General features: G+C 48.1%; 1 protein-coding gene across 2 annotated transcripts; it reads left to right on the top strand.

The window, feature by feature from the left end:
• Positions 1–525: 525 nt before the first annotated feature.
• Positions 526–17,606, top strand: KATNB1 (katanin regulatory subunit B1). 2 transcript variants are annotated; one of them, XM_064387191.1, is made up of 19 exons: positions 526–947; positions 4,192–4,322; positions 6,359–6,476; positions 8,163–8,263; positions 8,811–8,852; positions 9,504–9,587; positions 10,530–10,645; positions 11,164–11,235; positions 11,487–11,637; positions 12,026–12,213; positions 12,330–12,460; positions 13,314–13,361; positions 13,536–13,612; positions 14,261–14,377; positions 15,110–15,259; positions 15,577–15,653; positions 16,044–16,118; positions 16,737–16,853; positions 17,431–17,606. In XM_064387191.1, exons 1-19 carry the CDS (start codon positions 908–910, stop codon positions 17,561–17,563), a joined length of 1,968 nt encoding a protein of 655 aa, XP_064243261.1. In that variant the 5' UTR covers positions 526–907; the 3' UTR covers positions 17,564–17,606. The 2 variants fall into 2 exon arrangements, with proteins under 2 accessions (XP_064243261.1, XP_064243260.1); XM_064387190.1 differs by having other exon boundaries at positions 531–947; positions 12,327–12,460.
• The last annotated feature ends 1,843 nt before the right edge of the window (positions 17,607–19,449 follow it).

The raw sequence follows: 19,449 nt of genomic DNA, 5'->3' as shown, positions 1-19,449 counted from the left end.
TTCTTCTCCATCCACGAAGGCCTCCTGGCATTCTTGCCCGATTTCCCTCTTGTCATGCATCACTCCTGAGCCTGAAGGACATGATCCTTGAAATTCAGCCTTCATTCTTAGGTCATTATCAAAGAGTAGCGTCAAATTAATTAGATTTTTCTCTGCTGATGGAGCAATCGGCTTCAAAGACTGCGAGAAACACGCACAAGCGGCGCGGCCGCCCCTCAGCCGGGCGGGAGAGCGACAGAAGCCTCGCAAGAGTCCCGCTCGCACCGGGGCTGTGCCCGAGACACACGTGAACGGCCTAACAGGACACGCCGGCCCCAACCCTCGGCGGGCCGTGAGCTGCGAGGCCGGGAGAGCCGCCGGCCGCCTCACGGCAGCTCCGGAGCGGCCGCAGAGCGGGAGCGGCCCGGCCCCCGCCCCTCAGGGCGGCCCCGCAAAATGGCGGCGCCCATGCAGAGCGCCGCCTCCTCATTGGCCGCGCCCGCGGGGCTCCGCCAAGAAGCCGCTCAGCGAGTGGCGGCCGCGCAGCCGTCGCCATGGCAACCACCCCGCCCTCGCTTCCTATTGGCCGAGCGGCGCGCGGAGCCCGGGCAACCGGCCGGCGCGGCGCGGGTTGCTGTGAAGGGCCGGTTGCGGGGCGGTGGCGGGCGGGGGTCCCGGTCCGCTCCGGTACTGCCGGGCCCCGCCGCCGCCGGCGTGCAGCCGATCGGCCTCGCCCCGAGCAGCGCTGCCGTCCCGTGATGTTCGTCAGCCGTGAGGCCTCGTCCCCCGCCGCGCCGCCTCGCAGGAGAGTCTCGCCGTGACCGTGCGTGAGCGCCCGCAGGACGGCCGGGGCAGCCCCGGTGCACGGCCTGGCCGAAGGACGCGCTAGCGGAGCCCCGCCGGGAGGAGGAAGGCGCCGCGCTGAGCCATGGCCGTGGCCGTCACCACGAAGACGGCATGGAAGCTGCGTGAGTGCCGGGCGGGGCGGCGGGAGGGGTGGGAGCCGCCTCACCCTGCCCTGCCTGCGGTGCCCCTGCCCTCCTTCTGCATCGCTGGCTGGAATCTCGAACTCCTGGAAGCCCTGTCGGAGAACATAGCGGCACAGTGAATAGCGTGGCCTCGTCGGTGCTGCTTTCAAAGGGTCGCTGTCGTTATTTTTTCCGGATAGTTGCTGCAGCGCTAGGCTAAGTGCCTGTCTAACCCCACATGGCTCTGCTGTAGTGCGAGAACAGCCGAGGCAGCGAGGGATGGGCACCTGGATGTGCGGAGAGGCTGGGGAATGAGAGGCTGGACAGCAGTCCCACACAAAGGGGTGTGGGGTTCCTGGTCGATGTCAAGTTGAAAATGAATCACCAGTGTGCCCTGGTAGCCCAAAGGGCCAGCTGTGCCCTGGGGTGCATTGAGAAAGGTGATGGTGCCACTCTGCTCTGTGCTGGTGCAGTCCCACCTCGAGTCCTGGGAGCAGCTTTGGGCACCACAGTTTAAGAAGGATATAAAGTTTTTGGGGAGCTTTGCTGCTTGGAGTGACTTGCTGCACCTGGGCATCGGAAGAAGGGCTGTGAATATGGTGAAGGGTCTAGAGGGGAAGGCATGCAAAGGAGTGATTGAGGTCTCTTGGCTTGTTGAGCCTGGAGAAGAGGAGACTGAGGGCAGAGCTTATCATGAGCTGCAGCTTTTTCATGAGTGCATTGGAGGGACAGCTCTGGTCTCTGCTGTCTGTGACCAGTGAAAGGGCCTGAGTGAGCCTCTGGAGCTGTGCCAGGGGATGTTTAGGTTGAAGATTAGGAAAAAGTTCTTCACAGGAGCAGGAGCAGGCTCCCCAGAGAACTTTTTACAGCACCAAGCTTGCATTTGGCCAAGGCTCTCAGGCCAAGGGGGGATTGTCCTGTGTAGGACAAGCAGGAGTGGGACTTGATGGTCATTGTGGGTCAGGTAGAACTTGATGGTCCTTGTGGGTCCCTTCCAACTCAGAATATTCTGTCATTCAATGGAAGCTGCTCTTGAGAGCCAGGTTATGATGGGGCATCCCCTCAGTGTCAGGGAGGAGGCCTCAAACTTAGCCTCTATGGAGTTGTCCCTCATTGGTACTTGTACAGAGGGTTCACTGAGCTCTCTGCTGCAGGAGGAATGAGGTGATCTTTGCAGGGCCTCTGTGTCACACACTCTTTGAAATTGCTTTGCAAGAGACAGTAAGAATCTGGTGGTTCCATGTCCATTATTCATCCTCTGAAGGAGCAGTGGACAGTTGCTGACTGTCAATTTCTGTCTGGTCACTGATGAGTTATTTCATTGAGGAATGCCTAGAAGCAATAGGATGTGATCAGTTGCTTTAGTCAGTGAGTGGGCTCTGGAAACTGGCTGTCGGAAATAGTGTCCTTGGCTGGTAACACGTGAAATCATCTGAGATTACTGACTGAGGAATTTTGTATCTTTCTGAGCAGAAAGCCAGTTTGCTGTTATCTTCCCATCCCTGAAACTCCAATTGCAGGAAGAGCTGAAAGTCTGTCCATCCCCATTCTCCCTAGGTGGGCAGAGAGGTTCTTATCTTCATTTTTGCTGGATGCTGCCCCATCTTAGCATCCTCTTTAGGGGGAAAAGCATTCTGAATGTTAGGGATGTTTCACCAATGCTAATTAGGAGTTGTGTGATACTGGGCTGGTAGGTGATAGCTGGTGACAAGAACTCCATTAAATAAAAAATTTGTGGGTTTAAGGGAGAGCAAATGAACCTCTCTGCCCAAGGCAGACATCAGTTTGTCACCTGGCTTTTAGGAAGAGACTCAGTCATTCCACAATGACTTTTAAACTTACAATATATTATTAAGAAGAAAATCAAGATGGGAAAAAGAGGAGCTGCTGACACACTCATTTCAACAGCAATGCTCAGCATCTGTCCTTGCAATTTTACCTAGTGAGTTGGTCTAGTAATGCTAATTGTACTTTTGGTTATCTTCTAGTCTGTATATCCATACAGGCTTTGTTTTGGCATTTTTATGTGGAAGTTTGGTCTTTCGACACAATGCAGGTGTATTTTCGGATTTGCCCTTCACATGTAATTTAGGGTCCAGTCACCTTTGTAATTTGAAAGGTGTTTCTCCAGCCCAAGTGAAAGTTGCGCAGTTTTGCTTTCAAAAAAACACTCCTGAGAGTTTGAGATCAAAGTACCTGTAATTATTATTGCAGCCATCTAAAATCCTTTTGGATTAGTGTTGCATGTAAAATGATCACATTGCTCCTCCCAGCCAAACAATCTGAATGAAAGCTGAATTGATGCTACCTAGCCTTTTTACAGACTCATAACCATTTTTGCAGTTTCATAACTATGAGGCATGCAAATCCTGTGATGTTTTAAAGAAGAGAACAGTTAGATGAAGATATTGATAGATGCATCTGCCAAAACCCCCTGCCAAAATTCTGAATGAATTTTAAATTCCACTGTGAGGTGTGTAAGCAAATATGCTAATTTTGCTTCTTTTTTTGCCCCAAATTGGTTTCTTTATGATGAGGTTTCCATAGAGTTCTGTTGTTGCAGTGTCAGAGCATCCCCTCAGCTCCCAGTTTTTTAGCAGTCATTTAGCATCAGTCAGATTTGTTGTTTTCTGCCCATTTCATGGATGTTCACCCTCCTGTGTCACAGCTGCATGCCCTGCAGTGCTCAGTTTTGCCTGTGTTCCCTAGTGAGGATGTAGCAAAGTCTCTGCCAAAGCTCAGAGAAAGGAGCTCCACCTCTCCCCACTGCTGAGTCTGGCTTTTTTATGGGTAAGGTGACAAACTGTACTGCTGCTCCTCTGCCAGTTCCTTTCAGGTTGGACTGTCTGCTGCTGCTCTCTAGAACAGGATTAGAGGGCCTTTCACTAGATCACTCTGGCTGCTGTGCATTACTGCAGGTAAAGTGCCTTGCTGCACTTGAGCAAATCTTCAAAAGCTCCTGAGCTGCTGCAAATGAGAGAAGATGCTTTTTGTGAGCCATGTGAGCACTGGAGTTGTGAAACTTTGGTCAGCAGATGTTTTAAGTGCAGCAGGAAGGGCCAAGAAGGACTGTTCAAAGCAAGATAATAATGTGACTTCTTATCTGAACAGGGGGCTGCTGCAGCTTGTCCAGTGGAAACTGGAAAGTGTTTCTGGAGAAAGAATTGTTTTTAGACCTTTTGGAGGGATGGGATGGAAATTTTTATAACTGATGTGTAATGAGTGTTTGCTTTGTTTTGTGCAGAAGAGATCATGGCCCACAGCAGCAATGTATCCTCAGTAGTCCTGGGAAAAGGTTCAGGCCGGATGCTGGCCACTGGAGGAGACGACTGTCGGGTCAACATATGGTCAGTTAGCAAGCCCAACTGCATCATGGTAAGAACAGGCCTGTTTTCAGCTTCTGGGAGATGGGAATATTCATTCTGAGGTTTGGAGGGTAGAGAATGAGGGGAGAGATTGTTGGGGTGGAGCCTGTGGGACTTCTGAATGGAGTTTGCCAACACAAAGCTGTGTAACCAGATTCTAGCTAAAGATAGGGACAGAACTGGGTGCCTGCTGAGACCACTGCTCTAGAGACATTGTGGGAATGCTGGAGCTGGACCAGTGCTTACTCAGATAATAAATACTCTGCTTTATTATATTACCAGGCTACAAATAATTAAAGGAACAGTTTTGTACAAGACCAGCTGGGTTTACAGTGCAGGCTACAGGGGCCGGTTTTGTACCCTGGGTTTTGCAGTCACAGCAGGATGCATTCCCACCTGTGCCCTAACTGTCACCATGAAGGTTGCCACAATAGTTTGCTGTAGGCTGGGGAGGAGTAACTCTGGTTGCAGGGTGTTAGCAAGGGTAGGGTTACCCAGGACTGATCACTAAAGAGCATCATAAATATAAATTTAACAGATATCTATCCTGCATCACTTTGCGTGGGTTGTATAAAATCAGCTTTAGCACATCTCGTGTCATTTGTTTAATTAACAACACAATAATGTTGTGGTATCAAAGGCGTTGCTCTAGCCAGTGTGAGCCTTGTGAGAAAAGAACCAGGAAAGGCAGGTCAAAAAGGCGAAAAGGAGAATTTGTCCACTTTATTTTTCTGTTCATTAAGTCTATGAATGATCACCTTTAGCAGGGCTGTGCTTTTGCATAGTGTAGTTAAGCAGTGTCTGTTCAGGCCCTTGGTGGTGGCATGACTCCAGTTTGAAACTGGACTGTTGCCTTACTAGAGAAGAAAGTTGAAGGACTAACCCTGTACCTTTCTGTGGTGGCAGAGCTGCACCTCTCCTGTGCTTCCTGGAACCACAGACACTGAGAGCTGCTGTTTCTGAGAGGCAGGGACTGAAGCTGCTTGTGCCATTCTTGTATATCAAAAGAATCTTGATTTTTTGGGGTTGTCCTCTGAAGTTCATTTTTAATGTTTATATTATAATATAAATATATTATGGATGTTTGTGTTGGGAAAGAGGGAGAAGAGGAACTCTTCAAGTAACATTGGGACTTGGTTTAAGTGTGATGGTTGTCACTTGGTTTAAGTAATGGCAGTTGCTGCTGTGGATTTTATAAAGGATTTCAATTGCACATGGTTTCCTAAGAAAGCTCCATTAGAACAGGCAGCTTCCAACTGGCATTCCCAGCCTCTGTATGTGTGTGGGAGGCACAGAGCTGGTGTAGCTATTTAAAAAGACATTTGAGGATGGACTAAAGCAGAGAATACTGCTTTTTTGGCAAGCAGAAAGTCTGCAATGGTGGGATTTGTTTTCTAGAGCTAGTTTTAAATATTCTTGTGTTTTACTAAAATATGGGCCTTTTCAAAATGCTAATATAATTTGTAAGCTTTCAGGTGCTCAAGGATGAAGGGAACCTCATGTGAATTACTACCTTATGCCTCAAGTCAGTAATTCAGTATTAGCACCATGCTATCACTGTGACATCCATTGCTGGCAGCAACCTATGGCTCCGTGCTTTTGTGAAGGTTTCAAAGCAGCCCTGCTTTTGCTCTTGCTTGGATTTTGTAACTGGTTCATGACACTTACATGACCCATTTAGAGCAAACACGGTGCCATTGTGCTACCACAGCATAATTTTTATGATGTAAGAATGTGTCAGCCTTGTCTGAGCATCCACACCTAATGTTTAACTACCTGTGTCTCTGTTGATGCATCCTTTAAAACTTAGTCAGTGTGCCCCAGAAAGTGATTCCAAAGATAATGTGGGAATACAGGTGTGCTGTGCTGGGTGCAGTGATGGGTTTTGGAGTGCTGTGCCACCCTTTTTCCTCTGCTGAGGAGAAAGGACTGTGGCACAGCCAGGTGGGCCCAGCTCCTGGCTAAAGAGTGGGCTCTGAACAGTGCCATGGTTCCTGCAGGGCTGTGCCAGCAGCTGTTGCCTGACCCTGCTGGTTTTCTTTGCAGAGCTTGACAGGCCACACAACCCCCATCGAGAGCCTGCAGGTGAACCCAAATGAGAAGCTCATAGTTGCAGGGTCCCGCTCAGGCTCCATCCGAGTTTGGGACCTGGAAGCTGCCAAAGGTATGTGCCCATGAGTTTTTGCTTCTGGTCATGCACACTGTTTGGGGAATCCTTATGTGTAATGCCTACACTGACCCAGAAGGTTCCTGGTTTAAGAAGGAACAGGAGCCTGGTATTGCTTTCATCTTCATCTGCATCTATTTTTTGCCCTTCTGCTGAGGGTATAGAGCTGTGTATTCATGCTTGAGCAGAAATTTGCACATGTTTTGAGGACACTGATCTAAGGAACTGGTTTCTATGGTTTTGACCTGAGTGTGTCAAAATCTGTATTCCACATCAGTTTCCATGCACATACAGATAACTAGGCATATATAATTTGTATTCAGAGTCTCAACTTAGAATTGTCAACTTTAATAAAAGGATCCCAAACCACATTGGAAGTTTTAAGTTTATTAGGTTCTGCATAAATGCAGGAATCCTCTGCTTGTTGTCTTCTTGTTCTTAGGTTCTAACTTTTTTCCTCTAGCAATTTTTCTGCTCTCCTGCTCTTGCATGGCCACATAAATAGACAAAGACCTAATTTTTAATAAACTGTAAAAGCTATGAACTCATCAAGCTCTGATCCTTTAAAGGCCACTGTTGAGTCATGCTTTATTTATTGCATTTTCCTCAAATCCTAGAATGAGTTTGCAAACGTATCATAAATCACTTGAGTGCATTCCAGCAGGAATACCAGAAAATGACCCAATATTTCTTATAGGTTACTACTTGTTCATAGAAGGAATGTGTAGTGAAAATAGACTTACACTGGCTGAGCTAAGGAGGCAAACCACAGGCAGCATCAATAATGGAAAGCACTGATGTCATTCAGACAGAATCAGCTCAGTTATGGAATAGTTTGGCTCTGCCTATGGGGAGTAGCTGATCTGGCTGCATTTATTAGAAGACCTATGAGCCTGTGTCTGTGCAAATGACCACTCCAGCTCTGGCTCAAGAGCTAATTTCTGCCAGGGGAATCATCAGCTTGTTCCAGCTGATGGATGAGGGAGAGGGATTGCCCTTGTTATTATCTGAGCAGTTTTTCTTAGAGTTGAGTTCTGCATTTGTCACTGCTTCCCGAGATATGATGTACCAGTTCTACTGGTCCTTGCTGGTTTCCAGAATTACAGGGGGTGTTACTTGATGACTTGCTGAAACACTGATCGTTTCTTTGTCTCCTGCTTCCTGAGCATCCATTTCCTGTCTTTGTGGTGATTCTTTCAAGGGGCAGTTGAAGGACTCCAGGGTGAATATTGGAACCTCAGAGGTGGTGCCTGGATGGGGTGCAGAGTCCTGGGAAAGGGTCTGTCTAATAACTGCAAGGTGAATGCTGCAGGCAGTCAAGACTGTTTCACTTCACTTCCCAGCCAAAACTGTTCCTCCTCTGGCCCATTTTGCTGTCTGTGTAACAAATGGAAAGAGGCACTGCCTGCCAGCTGCCTCATGTTCAGAATGGAGATCCTTGGAGTTCTGTCTGTAGTTTCCATACCTAAGGACAGGACTGTCATTAAGTTCATTGATCATGGGCTTTCTATTGCTGTTTCTTTGCATTGCTGGGATCAAGTCAGAGGCATTTCTACAAAATAATGTGTATTTCCATAATGGTGGGGATAATGTGGCTACACTTCTGCCTGGTGTCTGGTGGAAATGAACTATTAAATATTTTCCCCCTATTCCTTCTCTCTGCTCTGCCTCTCCTTTTCCCAGTTCTTCGTACCCTACCAGGTCACAAAGCAAATATCTGCAGCCTTCATTTCCATCCTTTTGGAAGCTTTGTGGCATCTGGCTCTTTGGACACCAACATTAAGGTAAAACCCAGCTTCCACCAGAGATTTCCCTCTGTACTTGCGGTGTCTTTGTTTTGAAGAGTGCCAGAACACGTTTTGTGTCAAGCTGTTGGTGGATGCTGCACATCATCATTTCCATGTGTGGGCAGGTGTGTTTGTGAGTGCTTGTGAAATCCGTGTGTGTATTTTCACAGCCAGCTCATGAATGTGACTCCTCTGGTGTGGAATGTGGCTCTGAGTAAGGTGCCAGCCAAGACCTGGTGTCAGCAAGCACAGATGTCCTGGTTGCTGTGGATTGTATTTGCTTCCTCAGACTGTGTTTGACTGTCAGAACTGAGCTGCTGTAGTAAGAGACACCTTCCAGGAGTGATTCTCACTTGGGGAGTTAGAAAATACCCCTAAGGCCTGCAGGGGTTCAGCAGCCCATTCATTCTGCAGTGTCTGTTAGCTTGGTGACACAGATTCCTTGTTCTGGCAGGACCCTTGAGCTCCCAACATACTGCTCTAAACATACCATTTGTTTGATACTGCTCTAACCATACTATTTGTTTGTTTTTCTTCCTTGTAGCTCTGGGATGTAAGAAGAAAAGGCTGTATCTTCACATTCAAGGTAAAATATTTCATTAGGTTTTGAAAAGAGGGGAGAAATATTTATTTTGAGGACTTGTGAGCAAACCTAAATGTGATTATGTACAATGAGCTTCCTGGTTTTCCAGCATGAAAATAAGATCTGTGTGATTTGTGGCCTGGCAAACCTCAGCAGGCCTCTGCAAGCTGTGTGGGAATATGAGATGGGTATTGTAGGATATCAATGGGTATCATGTGCTATAGTGTGGATGGCTTTGGTGGGGGAGGAAAGCATCCATGAGGGTTTCTTTATATTCTTAATGGTGTTACCACTGTGCTGAAATGGTTCTGTTCTTGGGACCTGTTTTTATCTGAAGAACTTGCTGTATATTAATTTCATGTACAAACCAGAGACTAAGTGTCACAGCACTTCTATCTGACCATATGTAAATCTGTAATTTAGAACTGATCCTTATTAGTGAAGCCAGATCTGTATTTACCATACTTAAAACTGATGGCATAAATGACTAGGTGAGAGAGACTACACACATTTAGTGTGGCTGGGCGTAGTGTCTTGAGTACAGTGTTGTGTTCTGCCAGCTGTGAGCTCTGTAAAACACTTAATTGGTTTTGGGCTATTGCATTGTATAGGATTGAAAGACAAAAGCCAGAATATTGGTTTTCCTCATTCCAGGGTCACACAGAAGCAGTTCGCTGTCTCCGCTTCAGCCCTGATGGGAAATGGGTGGCCTCTGCTGCTGATGATCACACTGTAAAGGTAATTTATTGTGACACCTTCCTTATGTGCTTGTGGCACATGGGAATGCTGGGATTGTCTTTTTACCAGGCATAAATACCCTTAGTTCATTTGGCAGCTGGCTGAGCCCTGTGGCTTTGCAGAGATTGGTTTTCTTGTGGGGATCCTGTGTGATGGCCCACAACACCCATGGAAGAGCTGCAAGGGTTGAAATGCCCTTATCCAGCAGGCACATTGGGAAAGACTATGCACAGAAAAATAAATGTTTTGATGGCAGTAGAGTTGTGATACCTGAATGTTTGCCTCAGTAAACCCTGTAGAATGAGTTGTCCACAGGACATTGCTTCACCAGACTAATTTCTGGCTCTGTTTGTGTTATACACATTACATGTGATTATCAGACTGAAAATTGCTGTCAGGACTGAGCAGAGCAAGAGGAGGAGTTCAGAAAAGTATTGACTGAAGTGGTGACTTCAGTTGTTTCACATGGAGTATGGAGGAATGAAGATCAAGGACTGATTTTATTTTCAGTTTCACATGAAATTAACTGATCAGTTATTTCATTGCATTTTCAAGTGGGGAGTGAAGCACAGGAAGAAGGAATTGCTAAGGGATTCAGAGCTTTTGAATTTTTGTTTGTTCACTTTTGAGATACAGTCTGTGGGGACAGATGGAACTGCTATATTTTGTCTCAGTCTCTAAATATAAACCAGAAACTTCTAGGGGACAAGTTACATGGAAAATGAAAGATAATGCAAAAAAAAAAGGAAAAAACCCAACAAAACAAAGCCTTAATTGATTTGGATGGTCCTCTTTCCCTGATTATTGCTTTCTTTGACAGACTTGGGTCTGTCTGGGTGGGGGGGAAGTTTTAGAAGGTTACCAGTACAAGGAAATCCCAGGTGTATTGGAAATCTCTAACATTTAATCTCTTCAAGAGTCTCTGTTCTTTTCTTCTTTCAGCTGTGGGATCTGACTGCTGGGAAGTTAATGTTTGAGTTTACAGGACACACTGGCCCAGTAAACGTTGTTGAATTCCATCCCAATGAGTACCTTTTGGCTTCTGGCAGCTCTGACAGGTACATAATGGGAGGGAGAAAGAAGGGAAATGTATTTGTCTGTTCCATTTCCTGATGCCCTTCCTTGTAAGAAGGGCATGTCAAGAGGAATGTCACTCAATTTAAACCTGCCATTGCAAGAGTCAGACATTAGACAGCAGGACATGACATCTGTGATGGGCAGAACATGGAGATCTTCCCTTCTCATCCAAAACTGATGGCACCTTCTGCCACACTAGAAACCAATGTGTAGCCCCAAGCCTCTCCCAAATCCAGCTGACATCCTGTGTGAACAGCAGGCTCAGCTGGCAGGGTGTTCTCTTAGCTCTGGGCTGGCTCTAAATGCCTGTCTGTGTCTAGAGCCTCTAAGTATCTTTGTCTGAATTTATAGATCTTAGCTAGACCAGCCTTCTGTGTAGGCTCACTGTATGTGCACAACAGCAAAAGTCATTCTAACTGTTAGTGTTCTGTTTAAAATCTGGATCCTAGTGTGATTTCTAGAGCGACAAGCAATGAATTTTGTTGTGTTGTGTGTACAGGACTGTTCGGTTCTGGGACTTGGAGAAGTTTCAAGTTGTGAGCTGTATTGAAGAGGAGGCCACTCCTGTCAGGTACATTAAATTCCTACTGAAATGTGCTAGGCAGAGACTAAATGTGGGGTGAAGGGGGGGTTTCCTCAGAGAGAGACTTTACTGGGGAGAAGTTGGGCTGCTGGAATTACTGCACAGGTGAACACCACGCTGTGAGGTTCATTGTTAGAAACAAAACTGAAGGTGTTCAGTGTAGTCAGAGATCCAGAGGGACTCTGTGGATCTACAAGGTGGGAATGCTGTGCCTGATTCTCCTCCTGCCTCCCTGCCAGGTGTGTGCTCTTCAACCCGGATGGCTGCTGCTTGTACAGCGGCTTCCAGGATTCGCTGCGCGTGTACGGCTGGGAGCCAGAGCGCTGCTTTGATGTGGTCTTGGTGAACTGGGGAAAAGTAGCTGACTTGTCTATCAGCAACAACCAGCTGGTAAGCCACTGCTCCTGGGGCAGGGGTAGGCAGCTGTGAAACACAAGATAAAATCCTGCTGCCTCCTTGCAGGCCTTTAGACCTGTAAGCTTGTGTCAGGGCTTGTAGCATGCCCAAAGGCTGTGTGCCTTGTGCTCCACTTTGTGTCTCTGGCTTCTGGAGGAAAGAACTGGAGCTTAGTTTGACTAGTATTTAGAAGCTATGCTTGGCAAAAGTTTTATCCAAGCCTTTCAAAATTGCTGGCAACTTCAGGTTGAAAAATCTGCAAAACTGACCTGAGCAGTCCTCAAGCACAGTTGCTCAGGGTCACTCCATCATGCCTGTTCTCAAAAGGGCTGGTGTGCACCCCCACTCCTTGGTGAATTATCTTGATCTTTTGCCTCTGCAGATAGGAGTTTCCTTTGCACAAAGCACAGTCTCTTCCTTCGTTGTGGATCTCAGCAGAGTCCCAAAGTCAGATTCTGTTCCTCATGGGTTGATCAGGGACGACCAGCCTCTTGTGCCACCCACCCCCACAGGGTCCTCCCTTCGCCGCATCTATGACAGGCCCTCAACGAGCTGCAGCAAGCCACAGAGGTGAGGCAGTCTGCTGGCTTGTTGAGCTTCCAGATTTTAAGGAAATGTCCCAGGCTCAGTGTTCTCTCTCTCTGACAATATAGCTTCCCCTGACAACAACTCTTTTTCCACAGCAGAGTGAAGCACAACTCGGAGAGTGAGAGGCACAGTCCTAGCAGTGAAGATGACCGGGATGAGAAGGAATCAAAGGCTGAGATCCAGAACCAGGAGGATTACAAAGAGATCTTCCAGCCCAAGAATGCAATCTGTCAGTACCAGGGTTTACAGTGCTTTTGAGTAGTGTTTGGGTTTGAGATCAGGGTGCTAAACTGATTCGATAGAACTGACCTTTGCCTTACTGTAACAGAGGCTTCACCTCTCTGTAACAGAGGCTTCACCTCCACCTGAGAGGCTTCACTCTCCACCTGTGACTGGAGAATTTAGAAAGCTTTTCTTTAACATTCTGTGTTTGGGCACTGATGCACAGATCATGATGGCGAATGATGTAAAGGAGGCACCTTTACTAGGGTACTGTGATGTCTGAAGCCTGGCTCAGAATCCAGAGCTTCATTGTAAATATGCCTCCTTCCTATTCTGATTAGAGTGTTAAGGGAATTTTGTTAGTTTAGAATTTTGGTATGTATAAGATCAGCAGTCTTCATTAAAGAAGGAAAGACAAAATGTTTTGTTAAAGCAAAGACTTCTTGTTTAGGAGACATTGTGCAGTGTCTGTATCTCATTTTTATGCAAATGATAAAAATGAGATACTCTTTCTGAGGAATTCATTGCATTATTTTTGTTTACTTATATAAATCAATACCAGGAGGTGGATTTTTCCTAATATCATTTGTTGCGACAGTGCCTTGTCTCACACTTCACACCTCTACAGCAGCAGTGAACCACAGGGGTCAGTTTTGTCCCTTCAATCCATGAAGGCTGAAAGCTTTTAGCTAAACTCAACAATAGTGTCAAGGTTCCAAAGGAGATAACTCTGCTTGTTGTATCACTGATTATCCTCGTGTGGAGTTGTTGGAGATTTCTCTGCTCCAAGGTTGACTTGCCATTTATCTGTAGCCTTGGATGCTCCTTCATGTGTTTATTATTTAAATCTTTTTCTGTAGGCCGAACTCCTCCTCGAAATGAGCCCTTTCCTGCCCCTCCTGAGGATGGTGAGTATGGAAATGACCCCCTGGTGGGGATGGGGTAATGGCCCTCAAAAGAGGGAGAGCTGCCTGAAGGCAGAAATTACTCCTTGCAGTATAGCAAGGAGTACTCTTGAACAGCAAGTTACTCTTGAAAGTACCAATCAGTTTCTGCTTTCCCACTTCTCTCCCTCTCGGCAGAGCCTGGAACTGCAAAGGAAGCAGTGAAGCCCAGCCAAGCTGTGGATGTGCAGACCTCGCTGCCAAAGCAGGAGCCCGTACGTTCTGTGTGCTCTGTGAATCTGTGCTCCTGCTCCCTCTGTGAGCAATGTACAGAGCTGGAGAATTTGTCATTTCTGCTCAGGCTGGTTCCTTCACTGCAGGGCAGTAAAAGTGCAGCTCCAGGCTTTGTGCTGCCAAGTGTCTTGCCTTAGCAGTGGAACCAAGGCCAAGCCTCCAACAGGCTCTGTTGTTTTACTTTGCTGCTTGTGCTTGCAGTGGTGCTTCTCCTTGCATCTCAAAATTGGGGCACTCAGAGAATCAAGTGCCAGGTTTCTACAAATGCTTGAACAGAGGCTGTTTTGTTGCCAAAAGTGCCAGCAGCTGATGGGCCAGTATTCGTTTTACTGGCTTCTTTAGAATTCTCTCTTAGCCTTCAGGCTGGCCACAGCCCATTGCCCTAATTTCAGATAACAATAACATCACTTGGCACTTTTGCTGGGGCATCTCCATTTTCTTTACAAACCTTAATTATGTCGTGGTGTGTACCTGAGAGACACTTTATTGCCTCTTAAATTATGCTAGCAAACTGCAGACTGTTTCTATGTTAGGGCCCTGCAGTGAGAAGAAAGCAGGTCAGAAATAAAGATCATCAGACTAGGGCCAAACTGTTCCTGCCAGAGCTTTTATCCCAATTTCTCCTGCAGCCTGATCCAGTCCAGAGGCCACCAATTGCCTCCTCAACTTTGAGCAGAACAGAGCCATCAGTGATTCCTGCAGCCAGGAATGAGCCCATTGGACTGAAGGCCTCTGACTTTCTCCCAGTAAGTGTCTCTGGACAATGTTTTCCAGCCTATGTCTGTGGTGGGTGGCATCAGAGAGGGGTTGCCCCATAGTGATAGATGTGAATACAGCACAGTTGAGCCCTGCTCTTACCAAAGCAGAGAGCAAGGGGTGAGACAGTGGTTCATTAAAAAAATTAGTCTCTGCCATTACATGTACATAATAATTTCACAGGAATCTCTGTCTCTTGCATCTTGGAGGCTTCTTGCTCTCCCCTGGGGAGGGTATTCCCTTGTCCTAAAAGGGGGAAAGACCAGAGCATCCTGATGATGTCAAACTCTAAAAGTGAGTAAATGAAGTAGGTTCTATCATGGCCTGGGCAGGAAGCAAATTGAGAGTCTAATGAATTATGTAAGATTTATGCTTTGTAATGAAACTTGCAGTTCCCAGGCGAGTGTTATGCATAAGAAAATTGGGTTTGTGTGAAAACATTTCTTCATTCAAAAACGACTGGTTTTGAAAACTTACTTTAAATTCACCTTTTTTGAGAGTTTTTCCAAAGCTTTAAACATGTTTGTGATTGATGTAGTAGAAGAAGCAGGAAATCAGTAACTGAAATCAGAACAAATTGAGCATTTCCATTTCAAAAGGTTTTTACAAGCAAGTCAGTATTCACTGACAATCTCTGCACCAAAATTGGCTCTCACCTAGGCCAGAGAATGCTCCCACTGTTCTGTGCCATCCTGCTGTGTTACTGGTGTCTGCACTTGCAGGCTGTGAAGAGCCAAAGCCAGACGGAGCTGGTGGATGAGGAGGCCATGTCCCAGATCAGGAAGGGCCACGAGACCATGTGCGTGGTGCTCACCAGCCGCCACAAGAACCTGGACGCCGTGCGCGCTGTGTGGAGCACCAGTGACATCAAGGCAAGCGTGTGGAGGTGCCTGAGGCTCACCAGGGGAGCAGCTGAGCAGCTCTTTGATTCTCTGGGGGTGATTCTGCCTCATAGAAAACACAGGGTCTCACAGCTTTTGTCCCCAGGGATGCACCACAGAGTGCTGCAGCTGAATGGTCACAAAGAAACTCACATGGAGAAAACTTTCCCATGAGAGAGTTCTCTTCCCTGGCCAACTTCATGTTTCCTCTACCTTGTTTTGGAAAAGCAGCACTAGATACTAATTTGCCTTAGCCTAACCAGTTTGACCTCTGCAATAGATGACTTTTTCTTCCCCTTCTCTCTCAGAACTCTCTGGACTCTGCAGTGGCAATCAATGATCTGTCTGTTGTCGTGGATCTCTTGAATATTGTCAACCAAAAAGCGTGAGTGCTGGATGGGGTCAGCCCCTGGGATGTGCGAGAGCTGCCTGGCTGGGAGTTTGGAGCTCTGCCTTGTACCTGCCCCATGTCCAGTGGGCCATGGCAGCATGAAATTTATGTGCTTGTAGTCACATACAGCCTGCAGTGGCAATAACTGCTGGAGTTATTTGGGGCCAAGGAAAATCAAAGTCTTGGGGCTTCATAAAGTGATTCTCCTGAGAGTCAAAGAAATATGTCTGAACCTGCCACTTCCTCTCACGAGGGGGAGTCAGTGAACTTGCTCTGTGAACTTGAGTGTGTCTGTCTGGGCTTTTGCCAGGAAGTATTATTTGTGTCAGCTTGGCTTTGTAAAGCCTCAGTCTTCAGTCTCAGGATATGTTATTTTCTTTTCAGGTCTCTCTGGAAGCTGGATTTATGTACTATAGTCCTGCCACAGATAGAAAAACTACTCCAAAGTAAATATGAAAGGTGAGGCTTCAAGAACATGGTGTGCTTGAGGGACAGGGTGTAGGTAGTGATAGGAGAGGTGTGCTGGTATTTTTTACCTGAAGAAAAATCATAGGAAATCACTGCGAAAAATAATGGTGGAGTTGCCAGGTGTGTGGGAAAAAATACAGAAAGTATGCATGGGCAGGAAGAACAGGGTAGTGGGATTTGTCATAGAGGGCAGCCAGGAGGGGTCATGTAAAACAAATGGGCTTTGCACACTGCTGGGAGTGAAGCTGTCAGCTTGGGACAAGGAATGAAGTCCTGCAACAGCCCTGGGGACTCATCTTTATGGGGAAAAATTGCAGCCTGTCTTAGGATGGCATTTCTACTCTTCCTTTCTTCTGGGAGAGAGGTTCCTGCCAGGTTCCCTTGGCAGGACATCTCTGCCCTTGAGCAGAGGTCCCACTAGTGTGGGGTATGTGCCAGGACCTTTGGAACAGACTTGCTTTGTGAAAGCTTTGGAACTCAGACGTGTTGTTGGTACTTGGCTGTTGCTCTCCTTCCCTGGTTACAGGTGGTGGAGTGGAGTTGTTTGAGGGCTGTGTGCTGGGGGGACAGGAATGACATTCAAGTGGGACCCGGTTCTCTGTTTTTCAGTTACGTGCAGACTGGCTGCACATCCTTGAAACTCATTCTCCAGAGATTCCTGCCACTCATCACAGACATCCTCGCTGCACCACCTTCTGTTGGAGTGGACATCAGCAGAGAGGAAAGGTGAGGCACATGCTTCCACTTGCTCCCTCCTGGGACCAGCCTTTCTCTTGGGTGAGCTTTGTCCTTGCCATCAGGGTTCTGATGCCAGACTGGACATGCCTTCCCTTTGTCTGCAAACAGCAATCCCTCCTCCTCAGAGGAAAAGGACTGCCTTTCCCTTTGCCTCTGTGCATTGAGTCATACCTAAACAAAGTATCGGGAGTAAAACCACCCTGTGGTTTTCCCCTCTGCCTCACAAGAAACATGATTTGGTAGCCAGGCCCTGGATTTTGAGTTCATTCACAGGATAGCTCCTCTCTGGGAATTGGCTTTTGGAAAACAGCACCTTCTTTTTCTGGAGTGTACTGCCAAAGGGGGAAGAGGGCTGAAAGAGCCCTTATGTGGATGGTGTTCTCCTGTCTCATCGGGACGTGGGCTGAATGCCTGGTGCTTTCTCAGAGCTGTGCTCATATTTCAGCCTCTTCCAGGCCATTTTCAGGGCATTTCTCTCCTGCTTGAGTCGTCTCTGGCACTGCAGGAAATGCCACACCTCAGGCAACTAGGGATTCATGCTGTGTCTGCTGTCATTTTTTTCCAGGCTTCAAAAATGCAAGTTGTGCTACAAGCAGCTGAAGAACATCAGCAATGTTGTCAAGAACAAGTCTGGGCTCAGCGGCCGCCATGGTAGTGCCTTTCGGGAGCTGCTTCTCCTCATGGCTGTCCTGGACTAACAGCCACCACCTCCTCATGTACAAATACAGGTGGCCAAGCTTCCCCTGCTCGTGGTCTGGCTGGATTTCAGATCTCTCCGTGTGTCCGTCCTTTCCCCCTGCCCCTCTCCAGCTCGGTAGGGCAGTGGAATCTGCCTGGCTGGTCGCCCACCCAGCCCTGTGCCTTACGGGCTGGATGGAGGACCTGAGTGGAGAGATGTGTGTGCTGCGTGAGGGGCCCTGGCGGGTGGAGGGCCCACAGAGCCCTGTAGGAAAGCTGCTTCATTTCAGCTCTTCATCTCAGCTCTGGGCTGCTCTGTGTGCTGGCCTGTCCCTGCAGGAGGGCTCTGAGCCTGCTGTCACCCCTCCTTCCCGCTTGTGCTGTCGGTTCTTGTTGCCTGGCCCTGTGGGCCAGGGCCCTGCTCGCTGTGCTGAGGACTGCAGCCACCGCCCCACAAACGCCTGCTGTGGGGTGGATGCCCTTTCCATACAGAAGGGACTTCAGCTGCCATGGGGGACCAGCCCCTTTGGCTTCATCTGACGTGGGCAAGGACACTGTGCCACTGTGCTGGTGCATCTCAAGGACCCGAGCCAAGAGACTTTCTCTTGGCTTCTCAGACATCCCTGCTGGCACCCAGGGCTGCAGAGGATCAGTATCTTCAGACTGGCCTTGGATCTGAGGTCTTCCTGGACCTGGTAAAACACGTGACTTAAACAGGACTCGTCGTATGTGCTTGCCTTTGGGGGTGAGGATTTGGAAGGGTGGAGGAACTGAGGGACATGGACTGCGTTATGTCTTTCTACATCCACTGGACCATTCTTAGAGGTTTGGTTTTGGTTTTTTCCCCCCAATAAATGTCTGTCAGAACCTTTCTGTCCCTCTTTCTTCTTTCCTCTGGGGAAAGAGGTTCCTCTTGGTGCTTTCCCTGCTCTTCCCAGCCTGTCTCCCATTTTATACACTGGAGCCTGTTCTCCAGGAATCTGTAACTTATAATGAATTTTATTAAAATATTTGTAATTTTTTTTTAAAGTTGTGTTAAATGCCTGAATCTCTTGAAGTGCTCTTCACCTTGGCATGGCTCCTGGCTGGGAGTGCCCAGGAAAAGCAGGGCTCTGTTCCCTGCCTGTCCCAGAGGAAGCTGACCATTCTCACCCTTCCTGCTGGGAGGCTGTGCTGAACAACAGCAGAGCCAGCACTTGCCAGGTGGCTTGTGGAAATCCCGGGGGCAGTTTCACTCTGCTGGCTCGTTCCCAGCCCAAGGAGCAGTGTCATCATTTAGGGCTCATCCTTCTCCCTGGCTGCACACAGATTTCCCTCCCCTGGCTCTCCAGCAGATCCGGGCAGAGTGGCAATGAGCTCTGAGCCAGGGAGTGCATTTGAAAGGCTGTTCTGGGTAGGTGGAGTGGGGCCTTCAGGAAAGTCAGGAAAGCTAAAGCCAGTCCCCACATTGCTGATCTTCAAACAGTCAGGTTTTGGGAACAAAGGGGAGTGCCTGCTCTGCTCCGTGGCTCTGGAGGAGGTGGCTCCAAAAGTGGCTTGTACAGCAGGAGGCCCTGGCACTGAGCCACTGCAGGATGACGGTGAGTGCTGCCTGCTTCGAGCACCAGGACACCCACAGGGTGTGTGTGCTCCTGCTCTCCAGCTGCTTCCTGCTGTATCTGGTGATAATCCCATGCCTGGACCCCCATGAGGTGTGAGAAAGGCTCTGTCAGCCACCAGCCTATTGGGATGTGAGGTGGGGCAGCACAAGGTGGAGCAGGACATGGGCACAGTGGGACTCACTGCGGAGTTAACCACTGCTCTGCTAATTGCAGGAGCCCGAGAGCTGCAAAATGGGGTGGGGACTGTGCTGGCCCTGGGGGCAGCTGCAAGGGGAAGGATATGATGGGCTTTTCCAGCCCCATGG

Source organism: Passer domesticus, chromosome 12 (assembly GCF_036417665.1).
Source record: "Passer domesticus isolate bPasDom1 chromosome 12, bPasDom1.hap1, whole genome shotgun sequence".
Classification (NCBI taxonomy): domain Eukaryota; kingdom Metazoa; phylum Chordata; class Aves; order Passeriformes; family Passeridae; genus Passer; species Passer domesticus.
This window is presented reverse-complemented; position numbering and strand designations above follow the sequence as displayed.

Bases quoted from the DNA above. Each gene is read 5' to 3' on its own strand.
- KATNB1 (XM_064387190.1), top strand. From the start codon at position 908: ATGGCCGTGGCCGTCACCACGAAGACGGCATGGAAGCTGC. The intron at 8,264-8,810 runs GTAAAACCCAGC...TCTTCCTTGTAG, and splicing joins CTTTGGACACCAACATTAAG to CTCTGGGATGTAAGAAGAAA. The intron at 8,853-9,503 runs GTAAAATATTTC...TCCTCATTCCAG, and splicing joins GCTGTATCTTCACATTCAAG to GGTCACACAGAAGCAGTTCG.